We start from the raw sequence: 24088 nt of genomic DNA on the forward strand, positions 1-24088 counted from the left end.
CTGTATTTTCTAGTTTACAAATGGAGTTCTCTATCTCAGACAGTAATAACAACAAAATTCAAGCGTTGCCTTTTTGTCTCTCCCCTTTCTTTTCTTTTTTCTTCTCTCGTCTCCTTTTCTTTTTTCTCCTTCACCACACTCCGGTGGTCAGGCACGCTCCGTGCCTTCCACCGCTCTCATTGTTCTGTGAACTTCAAGTTCCGCACTTCGCTGCCGGCCTGGGGCGTTCTTTCACAGTTTTCTCCGCCGCTTCTAGTTCCCCGACTATTTGGCCGCTCGGCCGCCGTTCGTCCGCGACACTCAGGCTATTTATATGCAATTAATAACGAAGCTCGCGGAACGAGGAGTGCATATGAAGCGCAGCCAGCACGTCCTAGAGCTTTCACGTTCCTTATCGATTGACGTCAACGGGCGCGCTGTCTTGCTCCGCAGGAGCCGTTATTACCTTAATCCCACACGCCAGCAGGGACGCGCTTAACGAGACCAGACGTGAGACCAACTTCGATAATCGCAGAGATCGTCAGAAGCCTTTAATAACGGTCAACTGATGAAATACAAGAGGTCCGATGACAGGTTCGTACGCGGCTACAGCGCACCTCTCTCTCCAGTCACAAAGCTCGAGTCACTTTTGTTGTTGTTTTTTTTTTGAATAAGTAAATCACAGTTCGCGGTCTTGTTCCTGTGTCCTTCGCACCGACACCACACACGTACACACATATACTACCGCACGGTTATTGTCTCGATGCCCAGAATGTTTCTGATGCGGTTGTCCAGTCTCACTAAGTCGATGGTCGTGCCATCTGATGGAGCACAGTCTGGCACAAGCAGCTTGTCCAGTTTGGTTCCCGTTAGCAGCTGGCTGCACGTGGCGTAGGCCTCGAACTCGTGTCTCGGGATGGGAAAGATGTCCACGTGTCTGTGCAAGGTCCTGAACTGGTCGTAGGTCAGCCCCGTCTGCCTAAGGACGTCGGACAGCCGCAGGAAGTTACACGGCCTAAAGGAAAGAAAGAGAGAGAAAAAATAGGCATCAGTGAAAGTGAAAATGCGCAGCAAAAAGATCACAAAATACAGAAACACAGACAAGACAACAATCAGCACTAAAACACACCGTTACTGTACGCCTTAACCCTGGGGAAGGAACCCTTCCATCGCGCGGTTCTCCGAAACTTAATAATAACCACGCGATTTCCTATTACTTTGCCACGTTATTAGCGTTAAGATTTACGTCACTAACCTATGAAAGGAGGGTGCGCGAGAGTTGCCGCCGCCTTGTCTGTACTCTGGGGCAACGCCACTCTACCAAACTAGGCAAACACAGTTAAAGTAAGATGCGGACTAGTTAGCTACTCCACACCAGCCTGCTACATTATGCACAGGGTTAGCTTTCCACAGCGGAAGCGGAGGGCGTACTTACGCCTTGCTGCCGGCGGCAGGCAACTGAAGGCGGAAAGTCGGAAGGTGGGGGGAGTCGCTCACCTCGAACAGGAAGTCGTCGTCTCCCTCCCCCTCGCCTTCTAGATCGGACGGCACGCCATCAAGGACATCGTAGCCACTGTCTTCAGGATCTGCAATAAGAAAAAACAGGAAATGAACCTGTTGCCGGGTGGAAGTTGTATCATACTAAAAATAACTATTGAAATTAAAACATGGCAACGAACTGATCGATGTTTATACGCATGCAAATTCACTTAAATCACAACAAGAAACAAAAACTGAAATTATACAACTGAAAATGACAGAAATGTTCGCACTCAAACAGGAAACACTTTATTAATGCATCGCGTGCCTCGCAACACAAAAGAAAGTTAAAGATAAAAGAAACAACGTGTATTGTTATTAAACGAGAAGACCCCTCCCCAGTCATAGCGAAACATTTGGGGGAGGGGGAGATGTACAGATTGGTTCAGCAGGCTTGCGTCCAAAGCGAATTGCTCGAGGCTAGCCGCGCCTTGTGGACCACATTGCTTCTCTTTGAGAGTTTTTGTTTCTGCAACTGAAAAGATGCAGCAACAAAAGAGTTGCCTGTATGAACGGGACGCACATTTTTGAGTATTCACGCGCACTGGTGACGAAACAGTTGCTGACTGCCTGCACTGTTCTTATTACACATTTTTGTACTGCACGTTACAAAGAAATTTATAACCTAGAAAAGGTTATCCGCAAGACGACTAGGGCGTGTTGGAAATAAACAAAAATACATAAAATAATAATAAAAATACAAAATAAAAAGCGGTAGCAAGTTATCGAGGCTGCGGACACTCATTTAGAAATAACTTAATTTTCTGGATTGTTTCCTAAATCCCCATGGAAAAATCTGACTAATTATTCTAATAGATGCACCCAATATTGCTTTTTGCATCATAATTCCCTCCTCCTTAAGGAGTACAGCGCATACTCATGCTGTCACTGTGGAGACCATTACTTAACTATAATTAAAAATCACAAATATTAGCAACTGTTCAGTTCCAGTGCGCGTATATTCTCAGTGTCGTCATCAGTATTTAAATTATCACCGTAACAATTTAGTTACCAGTGCGCGCCTAGCTGAGTCATGGACTTATGCTAGCCCTCCCCCAATCTGCAAGAATTTCAGTGGTCATTTTGTCTACCTCATCTCATAGCAGTAATTCCTGATCTTGAAGGATTACGCTACTTCTGGTATTAAACGTGGAACATTCTTCAGAATGTTCCACGTTTAATACCAGAATGAAACCTGAAATAGCACTGAGTTTAGAAGGGAAATTTTTGTTGTTTTAAGGCTTCACTTTTTGAAAGGTTGGGAACCACCGAACTAGAGTATATGCATGCAATAAATCACCATAATTAAACAAGATGGACGACTTCGTGACTGCAATATTATATCAAGATCACAGATTCTGATTCAGTCCGATGCAACATCACAACTTCTTTCCTAACAAACCCAGGGCTGATAAGCATACCAAAGATAATGCCCAGAATTCGTGAACTACTTTCGGAATGAGTGCACAATTCTCTTGATTCAAGTGCTCTGCATTTTGTTTCATACTTAAATGTGATAAGACTTGTTCTGCTAGCTGGTTGGCATGCGTCACTGGCCCGAAGGAAGGGTTCTGTGCAGAGGTTTCTGGATAAATACTGGTTGGATTACGTCTTATTTTAAATGACGCCGAAGACCTGATCACGTACATGAATAGCCACCAAGATTTCCCCACGCTCCCACCACTTTCTTCAAGAGATCGGTTTCGTCCAGTGGGAATATTAAGACAACACCGTTTTAGTTGTGCAACTACTCCTTTCACCTGATTCAAGAAGCATAGCATACTTCGTCTTTCCAACTGGGAATTTTCTCTGATGAGACGATCAATGGTGAATGTTCTCGTGTTTCTTCAGGAGAAGACTTAATGGAACATTATCATGAGACGAACTCAAAGTGGCTATTTTGAAGAGCCGCACACCATATCAATAGGAAGTGGTATGCAACAATTCACAATTTAAAATAAAAATCTTTGCTGCTCTGTGCACTAACATATCAATACACGTCAGTGAGTAAAGATGGAGAAGTGGCGAAGTACACTTTATTTTTAAAGAATAGTATCATTAATATTCAAATCACCCTCATTTAATGGATAAGCAGCAGCAGCAGGTCATATGAATGGATGATCTAGTGTTTGTGCCATACACTTCTGGGAAGAATATGACCAAATCTCTCAAAACGTTTGTAAAGGACATAAAATGATGTGATATCAGTTTCTTCTATGGGTTGCCTTTCTTTTCTAACGAACTTTCATTACAAACCATCATTCCAGCAAAATGATTTACACGCGGGGATATAAATTCGAAATGAAAACTAAGAGATGATGAATAGCAGTTATTTAGATAGAAACAAATTAATATAAATAACTTTTTATATTTAAGATTGACTCACCTAAACATCGGGCTGAGCCGAAAAACTGCCATGGCATAGGCCTACTGTCTGCTTCACCACCTACGTCACTCAGGAACCCTGGCGAGAAGAAAGAAACACGTATTTGAATTTCTTATTATTCGAAAATGTTACAGATAAACTTTCAACTTTCCACTTCTAATAATGTCAGAATATATTTAATAAATAGCGGAGTTGGAACGTAGCGAAATGTTCAACAAAATTTTGTTAAAATTGCGGCTCTTAACCAATCGATCTCCATCTTTGAAAGACATTCACTTATATCAAAGGAACTTTTCATATAGAGTACTGGTGTGTGTGGCTACAAGTTTCATTTTCTATATTCGCCTTGAATAAGGCAATTCTCCTTAACCAAAAGAGTCGTATGACCATAGAAGAAAATAAATGTGCACTTGAAATTAGGGTACTTATTTTCTAACGAACTGAACAGTTCGTGTTTGAAATCAAAAGTGTTGTTCAGTTTAACTTTATGTTTGAAGTTACGACTGATAAGTAATGGATCTTTTGAAGTATTTTATGTCACAAATACCGAGTTCATAATTCCAGCTAACAAATTTTAATTGTCGTGAACGCCAATAAAGAAAACATGAAAAAATTTAACTTCAAATGGAATTAGAAACGTTCAAGAGATTTTACCCTCGAAGCAACAAACGTATTTGTACCAACAGTCAAATTACTTAAACAAAATATTCAAAAAAATCGATGATAGATGAGGTTGAAGCAAGCATTGGATTGTCAGTTACCAATAACCACGCGATTACTGTTTGTATGAGCATTATAAGAGATGCGTAGGAAACACTACTGATGGAGTAAGACCTAGCAAAGAGAGCTAAGAACAGGATCGAGGAGTTCTCATATGTGAATACAAGAAAGAAAAGTAAATCAAAGAGGTCCCTTGAACGCCCAAAAGAAATAGTTAATGAGTTCTATAGATATTTCTCAACGATATCCACAGTCGAAAGCAAGCTCGAATCTCTGGAAAAATTAAGGAGTCAGACTGCTATAAAATAAGCGTTACATAATGATTTCAGAGAAGTGTTTCCGAGATAAGCTGAGGAGGTTAAAGAAGAGAAATGCTCCAAAAGAATATGGTATATAACATTCCCCTTGGGAATATTAATAAGAGCGTCATTAGACTCCAAGAAGATATCATTGAACTGAAGAAGTGAACTAATTCTCTCCAGTCTATAAAGGAGGGTGCTAAAGAGGAGTTGGTTAACTATATGCCAGTGAGTTTGATCTGTCTTAGGGAAGATTGTAGAATCTATGGATACCAATGCGATTCAGGACTATCTCAGAAGAATGCTATCTCAATACCTCCCAGCCGGAGTTTAAGATGAGATATTGCCTGACCTCCTCTTAACGAACTGTTAACTTAAAGTTTGGTAAATTACTATGACGTAGTCATTAAACAGTTGGATGCAGGTAATATTTGATATATTACCTGCATCCAATAGTGTATAATTATCAGAAGACTAAACTGAAGACGGGGAACAACTTTCCCATTGAGAAAAAGAACAGGCAAAATTATAATTTAGAATCATAAAATCTAAATGGTACTTGGTCTAATTAAAAATTTTAGCTCAAATATGACAAAAACGATCATCCAAACGACAAATAGTCTAAACCTAAAAATAACGAGATAGATCAGAATGATTTTTCATGGAAACACTCTATACCTAGACTTAAACGTTATTGAAGCAGTCCCTCATGAAAGGCTGCTACATAAAGTGGAATAAATTAGAATTACGGGTAAGATTCTACGCTGGAACACTTCTGGTCTTTATGTGGTCATCCCAAAGTATAAACAAAATCTATTTCATATAATTGTGATTCATAATTACTGATTATTGCAGTTAACTGAAGGCCAGATCGCAACCTCGTCTGAAAGTTAAAATGTGATCGGTGTCTAGCGATGACGCTTCCTCTCGCTCGTGTAACAAGGAACTCAAATTAATGGCTACAGTGGGCTATCTATGGACCTCTTCTTTCTCCTTGAAATTTGAGTGATTATTAAAAAATTAGTGGCAGCTTGTCCATTATTCCGCGGAATACACTGAAGTACTACCACTCTTCCTGGCATGGAGACAGCCAGGGATCGTCTGCCAGCGTACGGATGATATCAAATGCAGCATCAATTGTCTGCCAGCGTACTGATAACATAATACACCCAATCTGGAGGATATGCCAATTCATTAGGTCAGAAAAATAACTGTGTTAACCACCAAATGCAGTTCAAAGATGCACCCCACGATGTTTGTTCGCCTTGATCTTTGCTGCAGCCGTTACTCTTTTAACAATAAAACTGCATGTCTTATGCTAGCGATATTAAAACGGTTATTACAGTATTTCCAAAGCACGTGCCCAAACAACGGAGATTACTCGGCAGGCTAAATCACAAATTCAGTCACTTGAAGTACTCAAGCCTACATAATCAGCACAGATATAATGCATTAATAAGAAAATGTACTAATGTGACCTAGTCCTAGTGTCTGACGGTGGCTTAACCTTTCAGTCCCACTTTGGAAAGGCAAGGACCAAAACCTATTCCGCAATAGGCTGTGAGAATCAGAAATTTGGCACTTAGCTCAATATGGACAACGATGCATTTGGACATCGCACACCAGCAAATTTCGAATACTGATTATTACTCTGGTTAAACAGAATTGCAGGCAGCCGTTTATTATGCCATGATCATTTCTGTTAACCAAGTTGAACACCCCCCTCCTCCTTCCTGTTGGTTGCAGCTTATATTAAGGAAGAACATTCTGATTTTCTGTTGGTCGGGACCATAAGTGGTACGAAGGCAGATTGACGCCTATCTCTTCGTAGCATCCATGAAGAATGTTTTCAGCCAGAAGGCTGAAAACATTCTTCCCGGACAACTAAGTATAAACAACAATGGCTGGAAATAGACCGAAATAAATTTTGTCAGGATAGTAACTAGGAGTCAGATCCCAGGTAATGAATCCCAAACGATCCAGTTATTGAAGTTAAACACTTGAGTTCAATGCGTTTTTTCGGTAACAGTTAGCGTTGGTGGTTGAAGAGAGGGACAATGTGAGGAACTTAACCATAATCGCTGTAGCCACAGATAAATTGTCACACCTTTGAATAAATAATGATGCACATGTAGAGAACCGGAAAGTTGTACACAGTAGCATTTTAAGACAGATTTACAAAACGAACTGACACTGTATGTAGATGGTTTATGTTGAATCCGTTTACTATTTGTTTTTGTGTCTTATTCACCCGAAAAGTGACTGGTTTCTTTCTGACCGTTATCAACAGATGATGTTTTTTCTCACGGGATCGGAATTTAAACAACTAAGAGTGCAAGGTTTGAGGAATCATTCTACTTATTCCAATACTGTAGATGTTTTCTAATAATTATTGTAATATAAAATGAATGGGTTGCGCTGACTGAGAAGAAAGATGTTTGAATAGTTGTCTCTAACTTTTTGTTATGTCGGCAGTTTTTAAAGAACAAATTGGACTTACAAATAAAGTGGTTATTTATTGAGATTACTTTAAGAATTTAGAATAACGCAATAGGAGGTACTCGTGGATAAAATGAAGTTGGTAATTGAGATTATTTTTTGAGACAGACGCTGTATAAGCTCTGCTTCATTGCATAATCTGATCAATACTAATAGTCTTTTCTTTTTAATACTCACCTTGCAGGAATTCTCCCATAACTGGAGAGCGGGAAAGAGTCAGTGGAACTAGTCCGGAATACGTTGCAATCGTTGGATCGGCACCATAGGACAGCAATAAGCGAACAATCTCCACCTGGTTATTTTCCACTGCATCGTGCAAAGGCCTAGGTGATAAAAACAAGAAGTTCAATCAATGAAAGGTTCAAACATTATAATAATTATTACTAAATTATGTGGTGTCTAAAACACTACTTCAAGTGTCCAAAAACAAGTAAAAAACGTGCACGCACAATTTATCCGTTCAGAAATCCGGTGTTCCATCTGAATTTTAAGAGTATCGGTATTAAGAAGTATTGAACTACTTTTAGTTATTATTTTACTGACAGTTATTGCGGATGGAGAAGTAAAAACTACTATAAAGATAATTACGAACAAAAAGAAGTAGGTTCTTTACTGTTTTCGGCAAATATTAATACATATGGAAGAGAAGTGTTTCTAAAGAACGAAGAAAAGAAAGGGAAACTTATCGCGAATTTGAAGGAGAAACATCAAACGCACCTTAATCGTAGATCAAAGGTGGGACTGAGTAGAGCGTATATGAAGTTCGTCGATGCTGGGATTAGAGACAGAAAGACAGAGAGCTAAAGATGAACAGAGATTGCGGTCCACGTCTTTAGTAAGGGTGTAGAAACACTGACGGCCATTTCAACAAAAGAAAAGGAAAGGAAAGATTTTCTCTTGTACGTTTCAAAATCAATTCGTAACTTGTTCTCGGGTAATGGAGAAAAAGAACTGTGGAATTTTGATTAGAGTCGGTTGTAATATACATTATTCTTGTTCAGAAACAATCTTGGCGCACTTGTTGGGGAAACCAAGATTTAGTTACCAGGCAAACATTTAAGATGGAATAGGAAACCAAAAGGATGATTTCGGTAACGCGATCAGCGTAAGCTTTAATTTTAAGACACTATCGAAAAAAAATTCGTAAAAAGAGAAATGAGGTAGCTATTGGAAAAAGTCAAAAAGAAAATAATCAGAACGATTTGTACAGCAATAGACAAATGACCGACCAATTGGGTTAAGGAGATTTTGGGACAAAGGCAATCATTAAAAGTGAAGTGATCTTTGATCTCTTTTCTCTGCGACTTCCTGTGGTTCGAAGGTGGTCTTAAAATATCTTCAATTACAAAAGTGCACATTTGAAACGGAAAGAATGGTAAAACAAGTAATGAGGGGGGGGGGCGAGTTGCGATTCAGTCTGAAGTATCCGTTTCCCCATCACTTGTTCTGAGGTGTGATTGAAAGTTGTAAATGGAATTGAGTTTTCAGAGATAATACTTCAAGTACACTCAGATCTGTGGACCTACTTGTAAAGGAAATTAATTAGTAGCGTAGTCTAATTAGCGCTCCGATTGGAGCACTAATACGAGTACTCCCATTCCCTCTAGTCACTAGCCGTCGGAGCGAGATTATCCGCAAGCTGAGCTAGAAGCCCCCGAAGTGTTACTGTTAGGTTGGGTACAGCGTACTATCTAGAGACAAGTCGTGGACCGCTTTAAGGCTGCACCTCCGGACCTCTCAATACATTCCTCAAGCTACGTGACAGAAGGAAGGAAAAAACAGGATCACAGTACCATGTTTCTTGACACCAAACAGGGCTTTTACTTCTGATGTGTCATCAAGGCGTTGGTGCCACACCGTGCGAACAAAATTATCCTCCACACAGTACTGCATGCTATCAGAAAGGCTAGGTGAATGATCTCGATTACTGCCTATTGGTTAGCGCATGACCGTTCTCATACACAACACCAAACATTCCTAGCTTATTTCGTTTTTTATTCAGGATAATTAATGGCATTCCGGCCATTGCGTTAGCAGATGATTTGGGAGGCGTGACCCTGTATATTAGTACCATCGTCGTTTAGTTTTTCGTGTAGAGCCCGTGTCGCAGCAGCAACGTGCACTCACCCCCTTGTCGATCTCTAGAAGGGAGGCGAGACCCATTCAAGGAACCAAGTTGTAGCATGCAGCTTAATATTAAAGTGCACGATCTATGTACCGATAGTCAACGTTCACTCAACATGCTTCGGAATCAGAACAAGAAAAATGACTCTTTCTCAGGAGCATTTTAATTAAGAAACGATTAAAGATACTGTACTCGTCTTTTAAGCAAAAGACGAGAACAGTATCTTTTAAAGAAGAGGCCTATTGAAAACTCCACATTTTCAGAAGTGTAAATTAAAGCTAAGGATCGAAAGAAGGAGGCCAGAGAGAGTAATAATGTCATTTTCTCCATCCGGTTAGTCTTACTGCTTGAACAAACTAACTTTAATTCCATAACAACCAGTATTAACAATAACAAAGTAATAGAGCTAAAGAAGATGCCGCTAGAAAGAAGAATTCACTGGGGACGCTGACATTTCTATTAGTAGCTTAACTCTTTAACTCGCAGCAGCAGCAAAGAAAAACGCATTCATTTGTATTTACGGAAGGATATTATTTGGTTACGGAAGAATAAATTTGCTTACCTGATTCCGCCTGCAGCACTCGTATTCACATCGGCACCGTACTGGAGAAGGGCTCGAGCGATGCCTAAGTGGCCACGAGAACAACATTCGTGTAGAGGGGTGTAGCCTGCGTTGTCTCGTGCATTGACATCACAGTAATTAGTCTCAAGGCAGTAGAGTACCACTTCCTGCGGAAACAAAAAGACATCACTGAGACCTTTATACAGCATTTGGGAGGTGTAAGAAAGAGAGAGATCGTTTGTACAGACATGCGACTGTAAAGTGAGATTTTGCATTCCATTGTGTTCCTCATAGATATTCTTTATCATGGGATTCTGACTCTTTTCTTATACAAAGTTACCAATCCTCTCCCTTCTCCTGGTTCCTTCTGCCCTTCCCAGTCAACTGAGCTATTCAAGGGATGCATACATTTCAAGAAACTGAACGCATGAGAGTACTGTTTAGGGTAAGCTGTAAGGCAATTAAAGCCTTATGAAGTAAATATACCGCGCCATTTCTGTGGTGATCTGTCTGTTTACTATGCAACCCTCGTCCTTGACCGATCAAGTCGGTGTGAATATGGCAGCTGTTGCCGCCATCAAGAAACTGAGCCCGTTTCACCACAACACAATATTAGATGAGATGCTACACTACGTATTCGAGCAGATATCAAGCTTTAAGCCAGCTCTGGATGCTGATTACTATTAGTACTATAAATAAGCAAATTATACGAACTACTCCTACTTTGCCATAGCCCACGAGCTGGACATAATTAACCCCGCATCTCTCGTATCTGATTTCACCCGAGTATCAGAATTGATAATCCTATTGAATCTCTAGGAATGAATATATTTTTTCCGTAGTAAGCTTAAACCTTTCACAAAATTTAAAATTATGCGAGTCTGCAATATTTAATTTCTAGCCCTTAATAGTTGTTCTTTCGAGCGAAGAAAACGTGGCAGACAAAGCCCAGCGCTGCAGGAAGAGAAAAATTTCTTTGGCACTTCAAAAATAGGTGGCGTAAGTCATTAGTGTGTGGGGGAGGGGGGCTACATAGAATTCGTGTATGTAAAGGGACGCCCCTGTAGACTTCGCAACAAAGGAGTGTGTTTGAAGTGCAGGTGGAAAAGAGACAGACAGACAGGCAGTCGCTAGGGAAATTAGCGTAAACAATTCATACATCACCGCGTGCGTTGTTACTTGTAATCATCACACTGCGGGCTCAACAAGCTATAAAACAAAGTAATCATTGCAAACTATTCAGAGCGCGTATTCTTCTGTCCAAACACTTGCGTGCATTCTAAACAGGCATGAAAGAACCGGTACGAAAAATAATGGCGATGAGGAATGAGGGAACGCGAGTGTCAGTCACATTCTGTGATCATTCCAGCGCGGTCTGCATCGGACCTGCTTTTAGCCAGAAGAGAAATCTACACCAGGACGATTACGAGATTGTCTGAGGGCGGAAACGCTGTTCGTGACAAACTCAAGTTTATGCAGCGAGCGCAGAGGCAGCGCGTTTGCGAAACGAATCAACAATCCCAGTATCCACACTCCAACAGCTGCATGGCAGGCCAGACAGGACGAAAGAAACTGCACGAAGAGAGCAACGATGCAAAGCTACGGTTCCAGTCCACGAAGGACATCGCTATTTCAATTGATTGAAATCTCTCCGATTTTTTTATGTGGCCAGCAGCCGCCATTGCTTCCACTACATATGATGACGCGATCACAAGATCTACAGTGACTTGTGGCTAACATGTGCGAAGGCCAATTTAATCGTCGATGCAGCCGGCCCTTGCATAGGCTTGCTCATTTCCAAGAAAAAAAAATTTTTCTTTCGCCTCATTTCATGTCAATGAAAGCACCTTTTAAATTTTCCTAAAGAAAACAGTAGTGTTACGGAACATCTGTTACAACGTCCTTGGATCTCATTGGTGGACTTTATCAGAAAAAGAATACTGTACCTGGGTTCGAATTTAAGGAGAATGACTTCCACAATTAAAGCTTGCAGAATCAGTGTTGTGCGCTACAAAAGTCGCTCGCTGTGATACTATAATTGAAAATTCTGCTCTAATTTTGGTCATTATATATGTTTTGTTATGCCAGTCGAACTACACCACTGCAAATGGAGTACGCAACTTCCGGGTGGTTTTTCGATCACCTGTTTACTGTCTAATTACAGGAGATATCAACGTTGCCTAGGGAACAACGGTTGGGCATTAGGTTACCACAACGCTCGCGCACACACACACTCTAAACAAACCACCTTTTCTATACGGAAATACGATACTATAGAAACTTACAGGATAGCCAAGGCGAGCAGCACGGTGCAGGATCGTCTCCCCGAGGGCCTTGTTTACCATCAGTCTCTTCATTTCAGGGGGCATTACGTGACCACTAGAGGTTTCTGTGGACGCCTACAAAGAAAGGAAAAAAAATTAATGCAATGCAGATGAAGTGACCTTGTTCACTTTCGCGTACAAATTATACTACAATGTTATATCAAGATTTATCCAGATTCCTTGCATTTAATGGGGAAAAAATAAATACATCAATCTTGATAAATCAGTCTCCTTAAGAAACATTAAAAGATATGAATGGACTCGACGAAGGGATGCTGGAAAAATTAGAGTTTCTATGTGAGATAACCTTTATTAGAATCTTTCTTCAAGGTCCTCGGGGCTAGCATAATGGTCACGATCGCTGTCTTTGGTATTTCTTAAGCAGTAAGGTGCGGAGGTCAAGTTTGAAGAATTATCTTCAAAAGAGCCAAATCAACGGTGGTATAATTAGATTTATTTTCAAATGGAAATATTTCAAACGTTTAGTGGTATTTTCTTACCACTTCTTCAGTGACAAAGATAGTAACAAAGGGTTTAGTATCATGAAATTCTTAAATTTTAGTAGAATTAAAAGTTTTTAGTAAATCAATTACCCTTACCAGCCGTCTTTTCATTATCACCATTACAAGAAGTCACCTTCGGTCACAGAACTTGTTCATTCTTTATGGGTGAAACGCGTGTGTGAATATATATACTGTGGTGTACTTAATCTCTCTGCAAGTGGTTTGGTGGACAAGAGTCAAAGAGATTATCTTTAAATCTCCATATTTTGGAGTTTACTCATAGTAAAGCTGACATGGTTGCCCTCAGGGTATATTACTGTAGGTATTGGCTTAGTGGGTAATGGAGGGGATTAATACAAATTTAAAGATATGTGATAAAAATAATAGTTTTAAATGAAAATAGAATAAGACAAAATTAAATAAATAAATATTGTAAGAAAACTTTACCAATTATGATCTTCTGTTTCATTAGTGTTTGTTCGTGGTCGTAGTTCACTCCTTAGCGAAGAGAGGGGTTGTTCGGTTGGTTGCGCTTAAGAAGATTAAACTTATTTTTAATTTGGAACCCTTAAAAATATGTGTATGTGGCTGTTTTCGATTTCAATTCCTTTCTTGAGGTTAATGTTATCCGTGGCTCCTGTTAAAAAGGCTTCTTCCACAGACGATACCATAACAGTAGTCTACTGTTCTGGTATCTGTCTGTAGCCTGCATATTTCCTCTTGCTTTGTCCTATATAAGCTTTAGGGCAATCTCTACCTTGTAGCAAGTATATGGGGTTTTAGTGGTGAGGGCTTTGGAGGATGGGGGAAGTCGAGATAGGAGTGTTTAAGGTCTTTATTGTTGTGTTTTTTTTTTTTTTTTTTTGTTTTTTTTTTTAACTGACTGAGCTATTTCTTTGCTGATCGTGGTACATAGTGGATGGTGATGAATTGTTTATCTCCGTCAGGAATATTGTTGGTTTATTGATGGAGAATATTTCTGTTGTGCTTTTCATCGTTTTCGATATGAGTTTATGTGGATATCCGTCAGGAATATTGGAGAATTGGAGGATAGATCTGTGTATATCCGTAGGTTTTCTATAAATGCGTGTTTTAAAGGTGTTATTGGTTTTGCTTAGTAGTAGGAATTAGAAGATAAAGAATATAGTTTGGTGTACATTTTTGACGTTAAAAATGTTTTTACTATTATTCCAAAAATTTTGTAACGAAAAACCGTAATGCGAAAAGTGTTACGGAAGTGGCCGTCAGTTTCCGCCAGAAGCGAATTATTGTAAATTTGTATTGTTACAATCATACTTGTATGATGGCAACAATAATTTATCTTATACTGGAATAAATTTAATGACATTTTGCACCGAGCTTTATCTCAGCTCTACACCAGAAGAAATACTTTCAAACCTTTAAAAAAAGTGCAGAAGTTTTTCTAGGATAGTAGGAAATATGAACATGTGATCAAGAAAATTTTCTCACGTAATAAACGGGATAATGTGGACGTCTAGCATATAATAACAATAAATTTTCTGTTTATACTCCGGGACGATCAAACGGTCAGAGAGGTTTACAAGATACACAGAATACAAGAAACAGCACCGTAATCAGCAGTCACGGGCTTGAACCCCGGTCACTCAAGGCACGTGTTCTTATGTACCCGCGCGCCTGACCACTAGGCTACGGCGGCCTTCTATCGTTGGACAGCTAAGGAATTTAAAAACAGAAATATTAAGGTTTTACGATATGCGGTGGTCATTCCCTGACCTTTCCGCATCCTCCGTATTTGGTGGTCACTGAATCAAGAAGCGTGTGCTACGCACTGCTGCTCCTTCCCACCTGGCTACGGAGGCGCCGTTCAGTTCTTCGGGAAAGAGCCCATAATAACTGCTTTAAGGTGTGCTAATTAGAATAGATGGAATTAGTATTGGAAGACCTGCCTAAAGTATGTTACACAAACCCTTCGACAGGTGAGCCTTGGAAGAGGACAAAAGAATGATTGAACTTATATCCTTGCATGACGAATACTACAGTATAGTTATAAAGGGAGATAACCCGAAGTTTGATGAGGGGGGGCTTTTCGCTTATACCATCTTCAAAGGGGAAGGGAACACGTGCCGAAGGCCGTGTTTATATGGCACAGGAACGTTCCATTACAGTATTTCAAATGCGAGGTTTGGGGGGAGGGGGTTAGGTAGACGAATGGAAGATTAGGAGGATAGAAGAAATATTCCCGCCCCCTCGTTTTTCCCTATAATAGTTTGGGAATTTGAAAATCTAGACACTTACAGCTTAAAGGTTTTATGGAAGAAAAGAAATAAGAGTTTCCTCTCGGAAACCCGGGGTGCGTGACTAATCGTCCCCATTAGTAGAGGTCCTTTAATTTAAAATGAGCACACAGATCCTATACAAAAGAAAATCACAATGAGTTGGCATTGTCCGATTTTACGGATATTAGAGGGTCTCGATTACACAAGTTGTCTGTCCAACATGTCGACGAATATGAAAGCAAGAAGGCAGTACAACGCCGAAAACGTTGCAGGTAAACTGAAGAGAGTTTCGTGATCAATTTCTGCTGCATATTGCGTATTATTAATGATAAAATTAGCTAGCACTGATGATTAATATAAATTAACGTTGACAAACTAAGGGAATTTATCGCTTCGTCAGTCAGACGAGAATAAATCATTCAGTACACAATGCTCGGTGCAGTATCTGTACATAAAACGTATTTGGTGGGAGCGTCAGTAAAAACAACCTTCATTGCAGTCATCTCCCATTCCCCCATTTGGAAACTTAGTGAGGTATTAAAATAACCCTATCTTTACGCTGACAGCAAACCTTACCTTGGCGGCTAAGTCGTCCATGTGTATGGCCGGAGAATGTCCCTCGGAACTCATCAGGTTCTCACCGTTAATCTTATACATCAAAGAAGCATTTGTTTTCTTCCGTCGGTGTCGGGTGACCATGTCCAGTCCCGAACGGAGCCGACGTCTTCGTACTGCGTGGCAGTTGTACAGCAGCCGTCTGTGTCTCCAGGTCAGGGCAAGTTGGGAGAGCAGCCGACGGTTCCGCGGTGCCAGTCCTTCCTGGATTTCTCTCTTCGCCGATCGAGTCGGACTCAGGTCTCTGCCCTTATGATACAACCGCGCTAAAAGGCGTTTCCGTAGCTTCTTTTTGGCTCTAATTCCGGACGTTTTCGTTTCATCAGCGGCATCTTCGTCGTAGGGACTCTTAAGAAGTCTTTCCGACATCGACATGTTCTTGAAATCTGTTAAAAGAAAATAAATTCCGTGAAGCTGACAACTGCGAAATAAATGAACGTTTACTTCTACCATGCATGCAATTAGAAATACAAAAGGCACTCCCAGTGATGATGCCGAAAGAATTTAGCCAGTTCAGTTATCATACACCAGACAAACGAACAGTAGCTACGCGTAAACTGGATTGCTGTATAAATGGTCTCCTTATGATCTGTTCCAGTCTTTGCAACTCACAGTTAAGCTGCGCAGGGTTTCCTCGCAATACGATTTGCTTTCATTTGTAATTCCGTAGTATTGCAATTTTCATTTGTAATTCCGTAGCTTTAACACGAAAACAGACTTTTCGTTTTTTTTTGCAACGTTCAAGATGGCAAACATTCCTAGCGGAAGGTTTGCCATCCTGGCTATCTATCTACAATGTTAACTACCTTTTTAAGTCACGCACTAAATTACACTAACCGTAAAAACTTCTGCTTCTCGGGGCTGTAGAGGGTGACGGATCAGTTATATAACTTTTCAGTATAGCAAAGCTACTCAGTAAGGCAATCTATCTTAAGACTTTTTCCTCGTGACTTTCCATAATACAGTGCGGTAAAAGAATGTTTGTTTTTACTTAAGACATCGTTATTCGCCGTAAATAGGGGTGGTCCCTTAATGTACTCCATCCCTTTCCCAAAACATAGAAATGCTACTGGTTGCATTACTCCAGGGGAGCAAAAAGATCTCTATGGCATTCTAAATAGGAATGAATACATTTTTTATCCCACCCACACTTGCACTCGAATCATACGAAAATCCACCTCGCGCGGGCGTACATATACGGCGTAAAAACGGAATCAACACTGAAGAGTTGTCACTGGAGTATCAAAGAATGCCGTATTACGCAAACATGGGAAACATCCGCAGCACGCACACATTGCAAACAATGCTGATTTGTAGGAGCATGCATCAATGAATCGATAGTCACACACATTACATGAAAGTCGTTGCCACATCGTGCACAGAACTTACACGTTGAGTCGCTGGCACCGTGGGGTGCGTCAGACTTCATTTCTTGTGTCGCGTTCTCTTGGATCCGTGCAATCCCCTGGACGTCGGGGACTTGTCGCTCATCGGGCTGTGCTCCTGCCACCTGGAAGTAAACAGAAATTTCAGCAAAGGGAACGAAACTAAAAGCCTGCAAACATTAATTTTATTTTAAAATTTAACAATCATAACTGTAGAAAACGTAATTAGGAATGCGCTAATCGCTCCATAACTGAGGAACTTCGTAACAACATCGCGCTGGTGCCTTCATTTCGGCAATTTCTGTGACGTGTCTGCATTAGGGAAGTTATTAGACCGGAACAGCTTACTCGGATATATCGTAAACCATAAACAGCAAAATGCTGTCCAACTTGTTAAGGTAGTGCGCTTCCACATACGCTCGTTGGGCAAGTTAAGGCAGGATGCGTGTTCAGAGAATACAGTTTCTTCTTTCACTGCGTATAGTTTGGTCTCATTAGCTTTGAATATTCTTTTTTAGCTTATTTCCTTAAACGAGAATTGCTATTTGAAACCTTGTTTAGTTTCACAAACCGCGTTATGTAATAAACAAGAACAAAAAGCTATTCATCATTTAAAATTGAAATTGATATTTGAAGAAAGAAACAATTTCCAATGAATGTTGCGCGCGCTCATGGAATATGCACTCGTATATATTGAAAACCTGGAATTTACGATTGTATCCGCCCCCCCCCACCTCTTTCCTTTTTATATCTGTGAAAGAAACCCATTTAAGAAACTCGCTGTTCCATACCTTCTGTGTTCGGGCACGGGTGCGTCGCATTCAGTGCACCCCTTTTGCAGAGCCTTATGCAAAACAGAGAACAAACGTATTTCTATTGGAAGTCTTCGTCAGATAAAAATTAGTAATTATGCAAATATAGCGGGTTAGATCCCATTCTTCCTGGAATGGTGCGTATTGATATACCGAAGATTTTATAAAAGTTTTGATCCCAGAAAGATTTCTATTTCATTTTTATCCGGTGATCACTTGGTCGCTCTTATCGTTATTGGAATAGTTAGCGTCACCCCGGACGCCTATTGAACCCACTGAAACAACGTCTCCAAAATTAGGAATTCTGAGTCAGAAATGGTCGAAAACTATTGCCTTGGGAACAGAAAGATACAGGCAATGCTCATGGAATGATCTGATCGTCTCGTTAAGCAAGACCTAGAGAAGAAAGGAGGATGGTCGAGTTATCCCAAAGTTAGCGAAGATGGAGATTCGACTGCGTAAATGGTCTGAAAATTGTTCAACTGTGCAAAAACAAGACTGAAAGCGCTCCAACGTCGATGGAAAACCTATTTCTACTTGTTAATGTACCACAAAAGATGATTAGTTTTACTCTAAGCTGAGTAATGTAAGCAACGAATAAGGAAACACGGTGAAATTTAGGAAGTCGTGTCACATGCTTCCTTTTAGTGACTGTACAGAATTAATTGAATGTTTCCAACAAACAAGATATTCTGAGTGGAAGTAAAGTGTTCTACTCGCGTTTCATTCAGAGTTAAAAAATGAGCTTATTTCCATTTGTTTCAAGATGACAAAGAAACGCTGGTCAGGATTCACTACCCAGTTCCCACTGTTACAAATTTGGGGTGTCGGACTATAAACACTATGGACTTAAAGGAACTGTAGGATATGCATAGCGACATTAAAAGCCCGCTTTCCTTTTTAAGCTGACTTAAATAAAATGTTTCGATTAGAGATTAAAAATCAGTATCAATGCGTGTGTGGACTGGATGTGTTCTGGGAGTATCACCGTTTAAGCAAACTACAATCTCCATCCGATCCAAGCAACTTCAAACCACGTGCGTCTGTGATATTTTGCGAGTTCGTTCATTCCACTAAAAGCGATTTCTTCGTAAGCGCACTTTCCCACACGAATGTAATTTATCAATTACCCACTAGCACGCGTATGAACAGTACACATTACATACTTGTGTGGTGTCACTTATGTTTTAGAATTTACAGTTGTTTCGTACAAAAAAAGTAGCGGGATTTTGTTCGAGTACTTACATTTTTTGGCTTCGCAATCACTTTCATTTTCGTCCCTCCCAGAAACTGGTCCTGGTTCTGTTTCTCGAGCTGCTCGAAATGTAGCATCGCCCTCTGGAAAACAGAAGAAGTATGAGGACGGCGATAGCAGGATTGGGCACTCTTTTCAATAATTTCATCATCTTATTTATGTACAGTACCATATGCGCAGTAAAATTCTCACATTTATACAGATTGAAGCGCTCTCAGTGTTTCAGACCACGCACTTCTTTTGTTCATCAACTATTACAAGCACTGCTAATTTGGCATTATGAGTGAGAGTCGTTTAAAAGTTATCACGGAAAATACACAATGTTGTTGTTTTTTTTTCTGTACAGATGTGAATAATTTCGCTGCAGGACACTCCTAAATCCGCATGTCTTCAACAAGTCAGCACAGCATCACTTCTTCTCGGGGAAGTCAAAGGATTCGTATGAAAACAAGTTGGATGGTATTCCCCTTCCTACCTTAAGCCACGATACTTAAAGCATATTGTACTGTGTGTGTGTATGCGCTAACGATCGGTTTATCTCAAGACCGGGAGAACAGTTTCTTCATTAACGATGGGAAGTCCCAACTTGGACCCATGAAATCAAAGACAAAAACCTCAGAGGGGTAAAAAATCGCCATAAAGCGCTATTAAAACATTTCCTACATAGCAGAACAGGTTGTATTAATCGCACTAACAAGATGCTTTTTATAATGTTGATTGGTAAAGCCAAGGTAAGTCAACTGCATAAACTAGTGGTGCATTTGTTAGTTGTGGAGATAAATCTCCACTGATAAATGCACCATTTATTCGTTGCGTAAAACAGACGTGTTCACACATCCAGGAACATTATCCTTGTTTATTCCTTGTTCCTTAGCACCAATCATTAATTAAAAGGAATCGGTGGAAATCGCTTTGAGAGGTTGGCATTTCGGCTTAAAAACATTATGGGTGAAATAAAGGAGAGTGCACATAGGCTGCACGTAATTAAGAATTCGTATCGTGTCACTTTACACTGGAACACTGTTCGTACATTTCTAATAAACAGATTGCACCGAGAATGGAATCGTTAGCTTGCAGGTAGAGCGGTGCACGGAAAGTAAGTTGCCTGACAGCAATACGGAAATGTTACAGTCCGACAACGAAAGTACGGTATGTGAGGAGGAGGTAAAAAAGAAAAAAACAAACTCGATTATATCTAAGGACGGGTGAGGGAAAGAGTGATCGATAGATATGACAGGAGGGCGCGCCTGTTATCGTCTAAACAACTTGAACACATCAGGATACAATTAGTTGCGACAAAGACAACACAAAGTGTTAACGACAGCAGTTGCGCTCACAACGACGACATCAGTTGGACTCAGCACAATAGTCGGAGACGCGAACGAGTGATAGACTGAACTGGAATGTATGAATAACTCATGCCATTGGAATGGCGCTGCTAATTCGCACGCGCACACACGTGTCTTTGGTGCGTGAGAATTGCGACAGAACAGTAACCAGAATTGCAAGGGTACGAGACAGTACCCAGAATCTTTTCTTCAAAGGTTGGTTGTTAATTGTCGTACGTAATGCTCAGGTCACGGTGTCTTTTTTAGAGGTGGGGAAACTTGCTGCCTCCGCCACAGATCGACCAACTTAGCAACAAACCCTAGAAAATGTTCCTCGAGGTATCAGGAATGGAATTTTAACCCTTGACCTTTTCGTTCGGTATGTATCATTACGGACTAAGCTCTGTTCTTTGCCACAGTTAGCGTGAGAAACACCTGATAACGCAAAGCAATTAAATCAGAAGACGCCGTGGTATTTTGTGGTCGTTCTTCATCCATTGAAGAACGATCGCCTAGACACGAAATCCACAAGATATTACTCCCGTGGAGTTCATAATCTGTTGCGGGCATTTCTTTGTGCTGCATACAGACTGTAGTGCACGGCTAGAGAGTAGTCGCCATAGGCAACGGTTATACAGATGTTATTTGGGACAGTGTGACCCATCTACGCGCCCGTACAATGTTGACCAGCCTACGGTGCCCCTTGGGCGTCGACCGCTCATTTCCGGCCGAACGTTTTGGGCTACCTGCTGCTTTTCTCTGCTGGGAGCAATACCTGGCGCACCCTTGATGTTGTTGTGCGTAGACCGACACGACTGCTGGCGCCCAAATTTCCGTCCCCTGATGTGAAGTTCAGGTTCAAAAGTTTATTTTTAGACACACTGCATGAAATTTATTTAAAAAGCAAATAATGTAGTGAAAATGAAGTTAATAAGAAATTCTGAGCCTTTTCTTCAACGTAATTAAAACAGGGCCCATTGAAGCCTAGGACTTCCGCCTCGCATTTGTATTGCGCATTTTGTAGATCCGATCTGAGCCAGACTGTAAACGCAAAAGTAATCGGGGATCCCATACACCCAGAAATAAGTCCGTTTTTCATTTTCGAAAGGAAGATTAAAATAAAAATCCATATTTAAATTAGAAGAATCGGATAAATTCTATATCGGTTGAAGATCTAACTTTTCCCATGATGAAATGCTTGGACTATAGAAAAAAGTGTAACGTGCTAATGCTATGGTGAGCAATTCTTATTTGCAATAAGTTGTCCAGGTATTTAATCTGAGACAGCTGGATAGAGCCCGTTTCAGTGTGCAAAGCTAAACTTAAAATAAAATAAATATTTAGTTAGATTAGCCTGTGGCATGTATTTGTATAAGATACTATACAATAAAGATTATTTTCATTTTGTAATAATAATTATTATAAAATGAAATCAAAACGAAGTCGGTGAACATGCCACTGGCAAAATAAAAAATAAAAATTATCCTCGTATGACATGATAATAAGGAAACAACTGACTATGTGTGTCGCTGTCATATTTCGCTGTCCAGTTTGTAAAACTGCATTCAGACCTGCATGATGATCATTGCTTATTGAAATATTAAACAAGCGGAGTTGGATTAAATTGGTGGCATTGTACTTGAAATCTCTCGATACCAACTAAGGTCAAAATCCCTTGTAATGTGTGGTCTCTTTCTCTAAGTGTTGTCCATTAATTCAATGCCACGCAAAGTTTGGCGATTCATGCTTTCCAGCTTCTTCTCGACAGCAATGGCTGCATGTGCATCTTATATAGATGAAGGTCAAGGTTCATTATGTTATGTCGCCTTGTAAGGCTGTCTCAATATGACGTCAATATTCCGCTTTCGTTTGAAGTGAATGGCCTTCATGCAGAGAAATGCCACACGAGAGACCTTCTTGAAGTACAGCAGAGTTTTTCATCCTCTTAGCTGGAAAGAATATCAGAAAGTACTCCTCTCTTACCACTATCGCCATGTTTTATGGGCTGATTTCCAAGGCAGAATAGCTAAAATACCATTCAACACCCAGACAAGGGCTTAAATTTAGCGGCAGAATCGCTGTTAACGTTTTTTTTTTTTTTTCTTCTGGGGTGGACAAGTAACGCATCTCTCCAACTGTAGGATCGCACCCACTTTCTTTCGACTAACACAAAATTGCACCCTGCCGATGAGACTGTGGTCACCTTCGGAAGTTGAGCACAATGTCTGGAGTTAACTGCCTTGTTTTGAAACTAATATGCCAACGAAAAATCAACGAAAGCCACCATGTAATTGCCCGCAATCTATAATAAAATAACGTGGGTGTGGATGTGATAGCAACATAACTTGGACTGTGAAACCGATGAATCTGAAACTTTGTAAAAGGAGTAGTTATTTTCTAATTGATTCTTTCTAGGAGTTATTAAATGAATTTATAATTGGCATCTTACAGATTGACAGATGTTATAATTGAAAGAGATCGCCATTATCAATAAATGCGCGCTCTAAACCACTTGCTTGATAAATTTGCAATGATGTGGATAATCGTTTTATCTCCTAAATATTTGCAATATTTACTAAATTTCAACACACTGTAAACGAAAGTAGATGTCATAAATTTCATTTTACCAACTTACGAACGCAAGGGAAAGAAATTTAATCAGTTCGTCTCGATTTCGGGATATGAATTAATGTCAGTGTGTTATAAATAAATCACTGAATTACGTATTGCACAATAAATGAAATATTAACTTGTTAATGAGGATGAAGGCTTTAAACTGAATTTGGAAAACTTCAATTTGCCAGCTACAACGCAATCACTAAAGATGCAATGGAACCTGTTTACCATTATATCGTAGACATGTGGTATGTTAAATCCTTAACAACCACAAGCATAATTTATCAGAAGACATACTGCACTAGACAACTGCAAAATTTGAACCTAGAAATCCTCATTGAATACAAGGGAGAGACTGACTTCAAGTCTTTCAGACATTCTGAACAACGAGACGATAACAATAAAGCTCACAAAGGAATTCTTTACGGAGGCCAATTATAACATCGACCAGTTAACTGAACGTACAAGAAAACGAGCCGATTCTGGTCCCAGACAGAAGCCTTCAAAAAGTTACTGAAGCAGCTTTCAATGAGTGGAAGAAATTTTCTCCGTGGATGCTTCAGGTGGCATCGGAAAATATTTTTGTTCAATCACATTCTGGAGAAAATCCTTCAGCGAAACATGATTACCCCTTTCAGGGAGATCATCAGACATCATCACACCGTTAACAGAGGAAACCCAGCTCATAGTCAAGCTGCTCTTAAATGGAAAAGTAATGAGGCGCCAAGCTGCAACCATTTCCAGACTGGCAGAGTGAAGTCCTGAAAGAGTGCACTGCGTCTCATAAAGCTGCCATAGACGCTCTTGATCGCACCATGCAACTACATAATAGTAAAGGAATGAGAGTAGTAACTCTAGTTTGGCTGACGACTGTCACCAATCG

General features: G+C 40.2%; 1 protein-coding gene across 5 annotated transcripts in view; it reads right to left on the bottom strand.

The window, feature by feature from the left end:
* Positions 1–500: 500 nt before the first annotated feature.
* Positions 501–24088, bottom strand: part of LOC150083136 (uncharacterized) — a 150513-nt gene continuing 126925 nt past the window's right edge. For 3 of the 5 annotated variants that reach the window (XM_090377827.1, XM_090377825.1, XM_090377826.1), the window contains exons 3-11: positions 19252–19344; positions 17199–17319; positions 15771–16195; positions 12395–12508; positions 10110–10276; positions 7600–7745; positions 3905–3982; positions 1415–1565; positions 501–994 (exon numbers count right to left, since the gene is read on the bottom strand). In XM_090377827.1, the coding sequence (XP_090233953.1) occupies positions 721–994; positions 1415–1565; positions 3905–3982; positions 7600–7745; positions 10110–10276; positions 12395–12508; positions 15771–16195; positions 17199–17319; positions 19252–19344 (1569 nt within the window). In that variant the 3' untranslated portion in view covers positions 501–720. The remainder of the gene's footprint in view (positions 995–1414; positions 1566–3904; positions 3983–7599; positions 7746–10109; positions 10277–12394; positions 12509–15770; positions 16196–17198; positions 17320–19251; positions 19345–24088) is intronic. The other 2 variants (XM_090377829.1, XM_090377828.1) reach the window with 2 other exon arrangements.

The sequence above is a fragment of the Mastigoproctus giganteus genome, chromosome 7, assembly GCF_048544385.1.
Source record: "Mastigoproctus giganteus isolate SK-2022 chromosome 7, ASM4854438v1, whole genome shotgun sequence".
In the NCBI taxonomy this organism is placed as follows: domain Eukaryota; kingdom Metazoa; phylum Arthropoda; class Arachnida; order Uropygi; family Thelyphonidae; genus Mastigoproctus; species Mastigoproctus giganteus.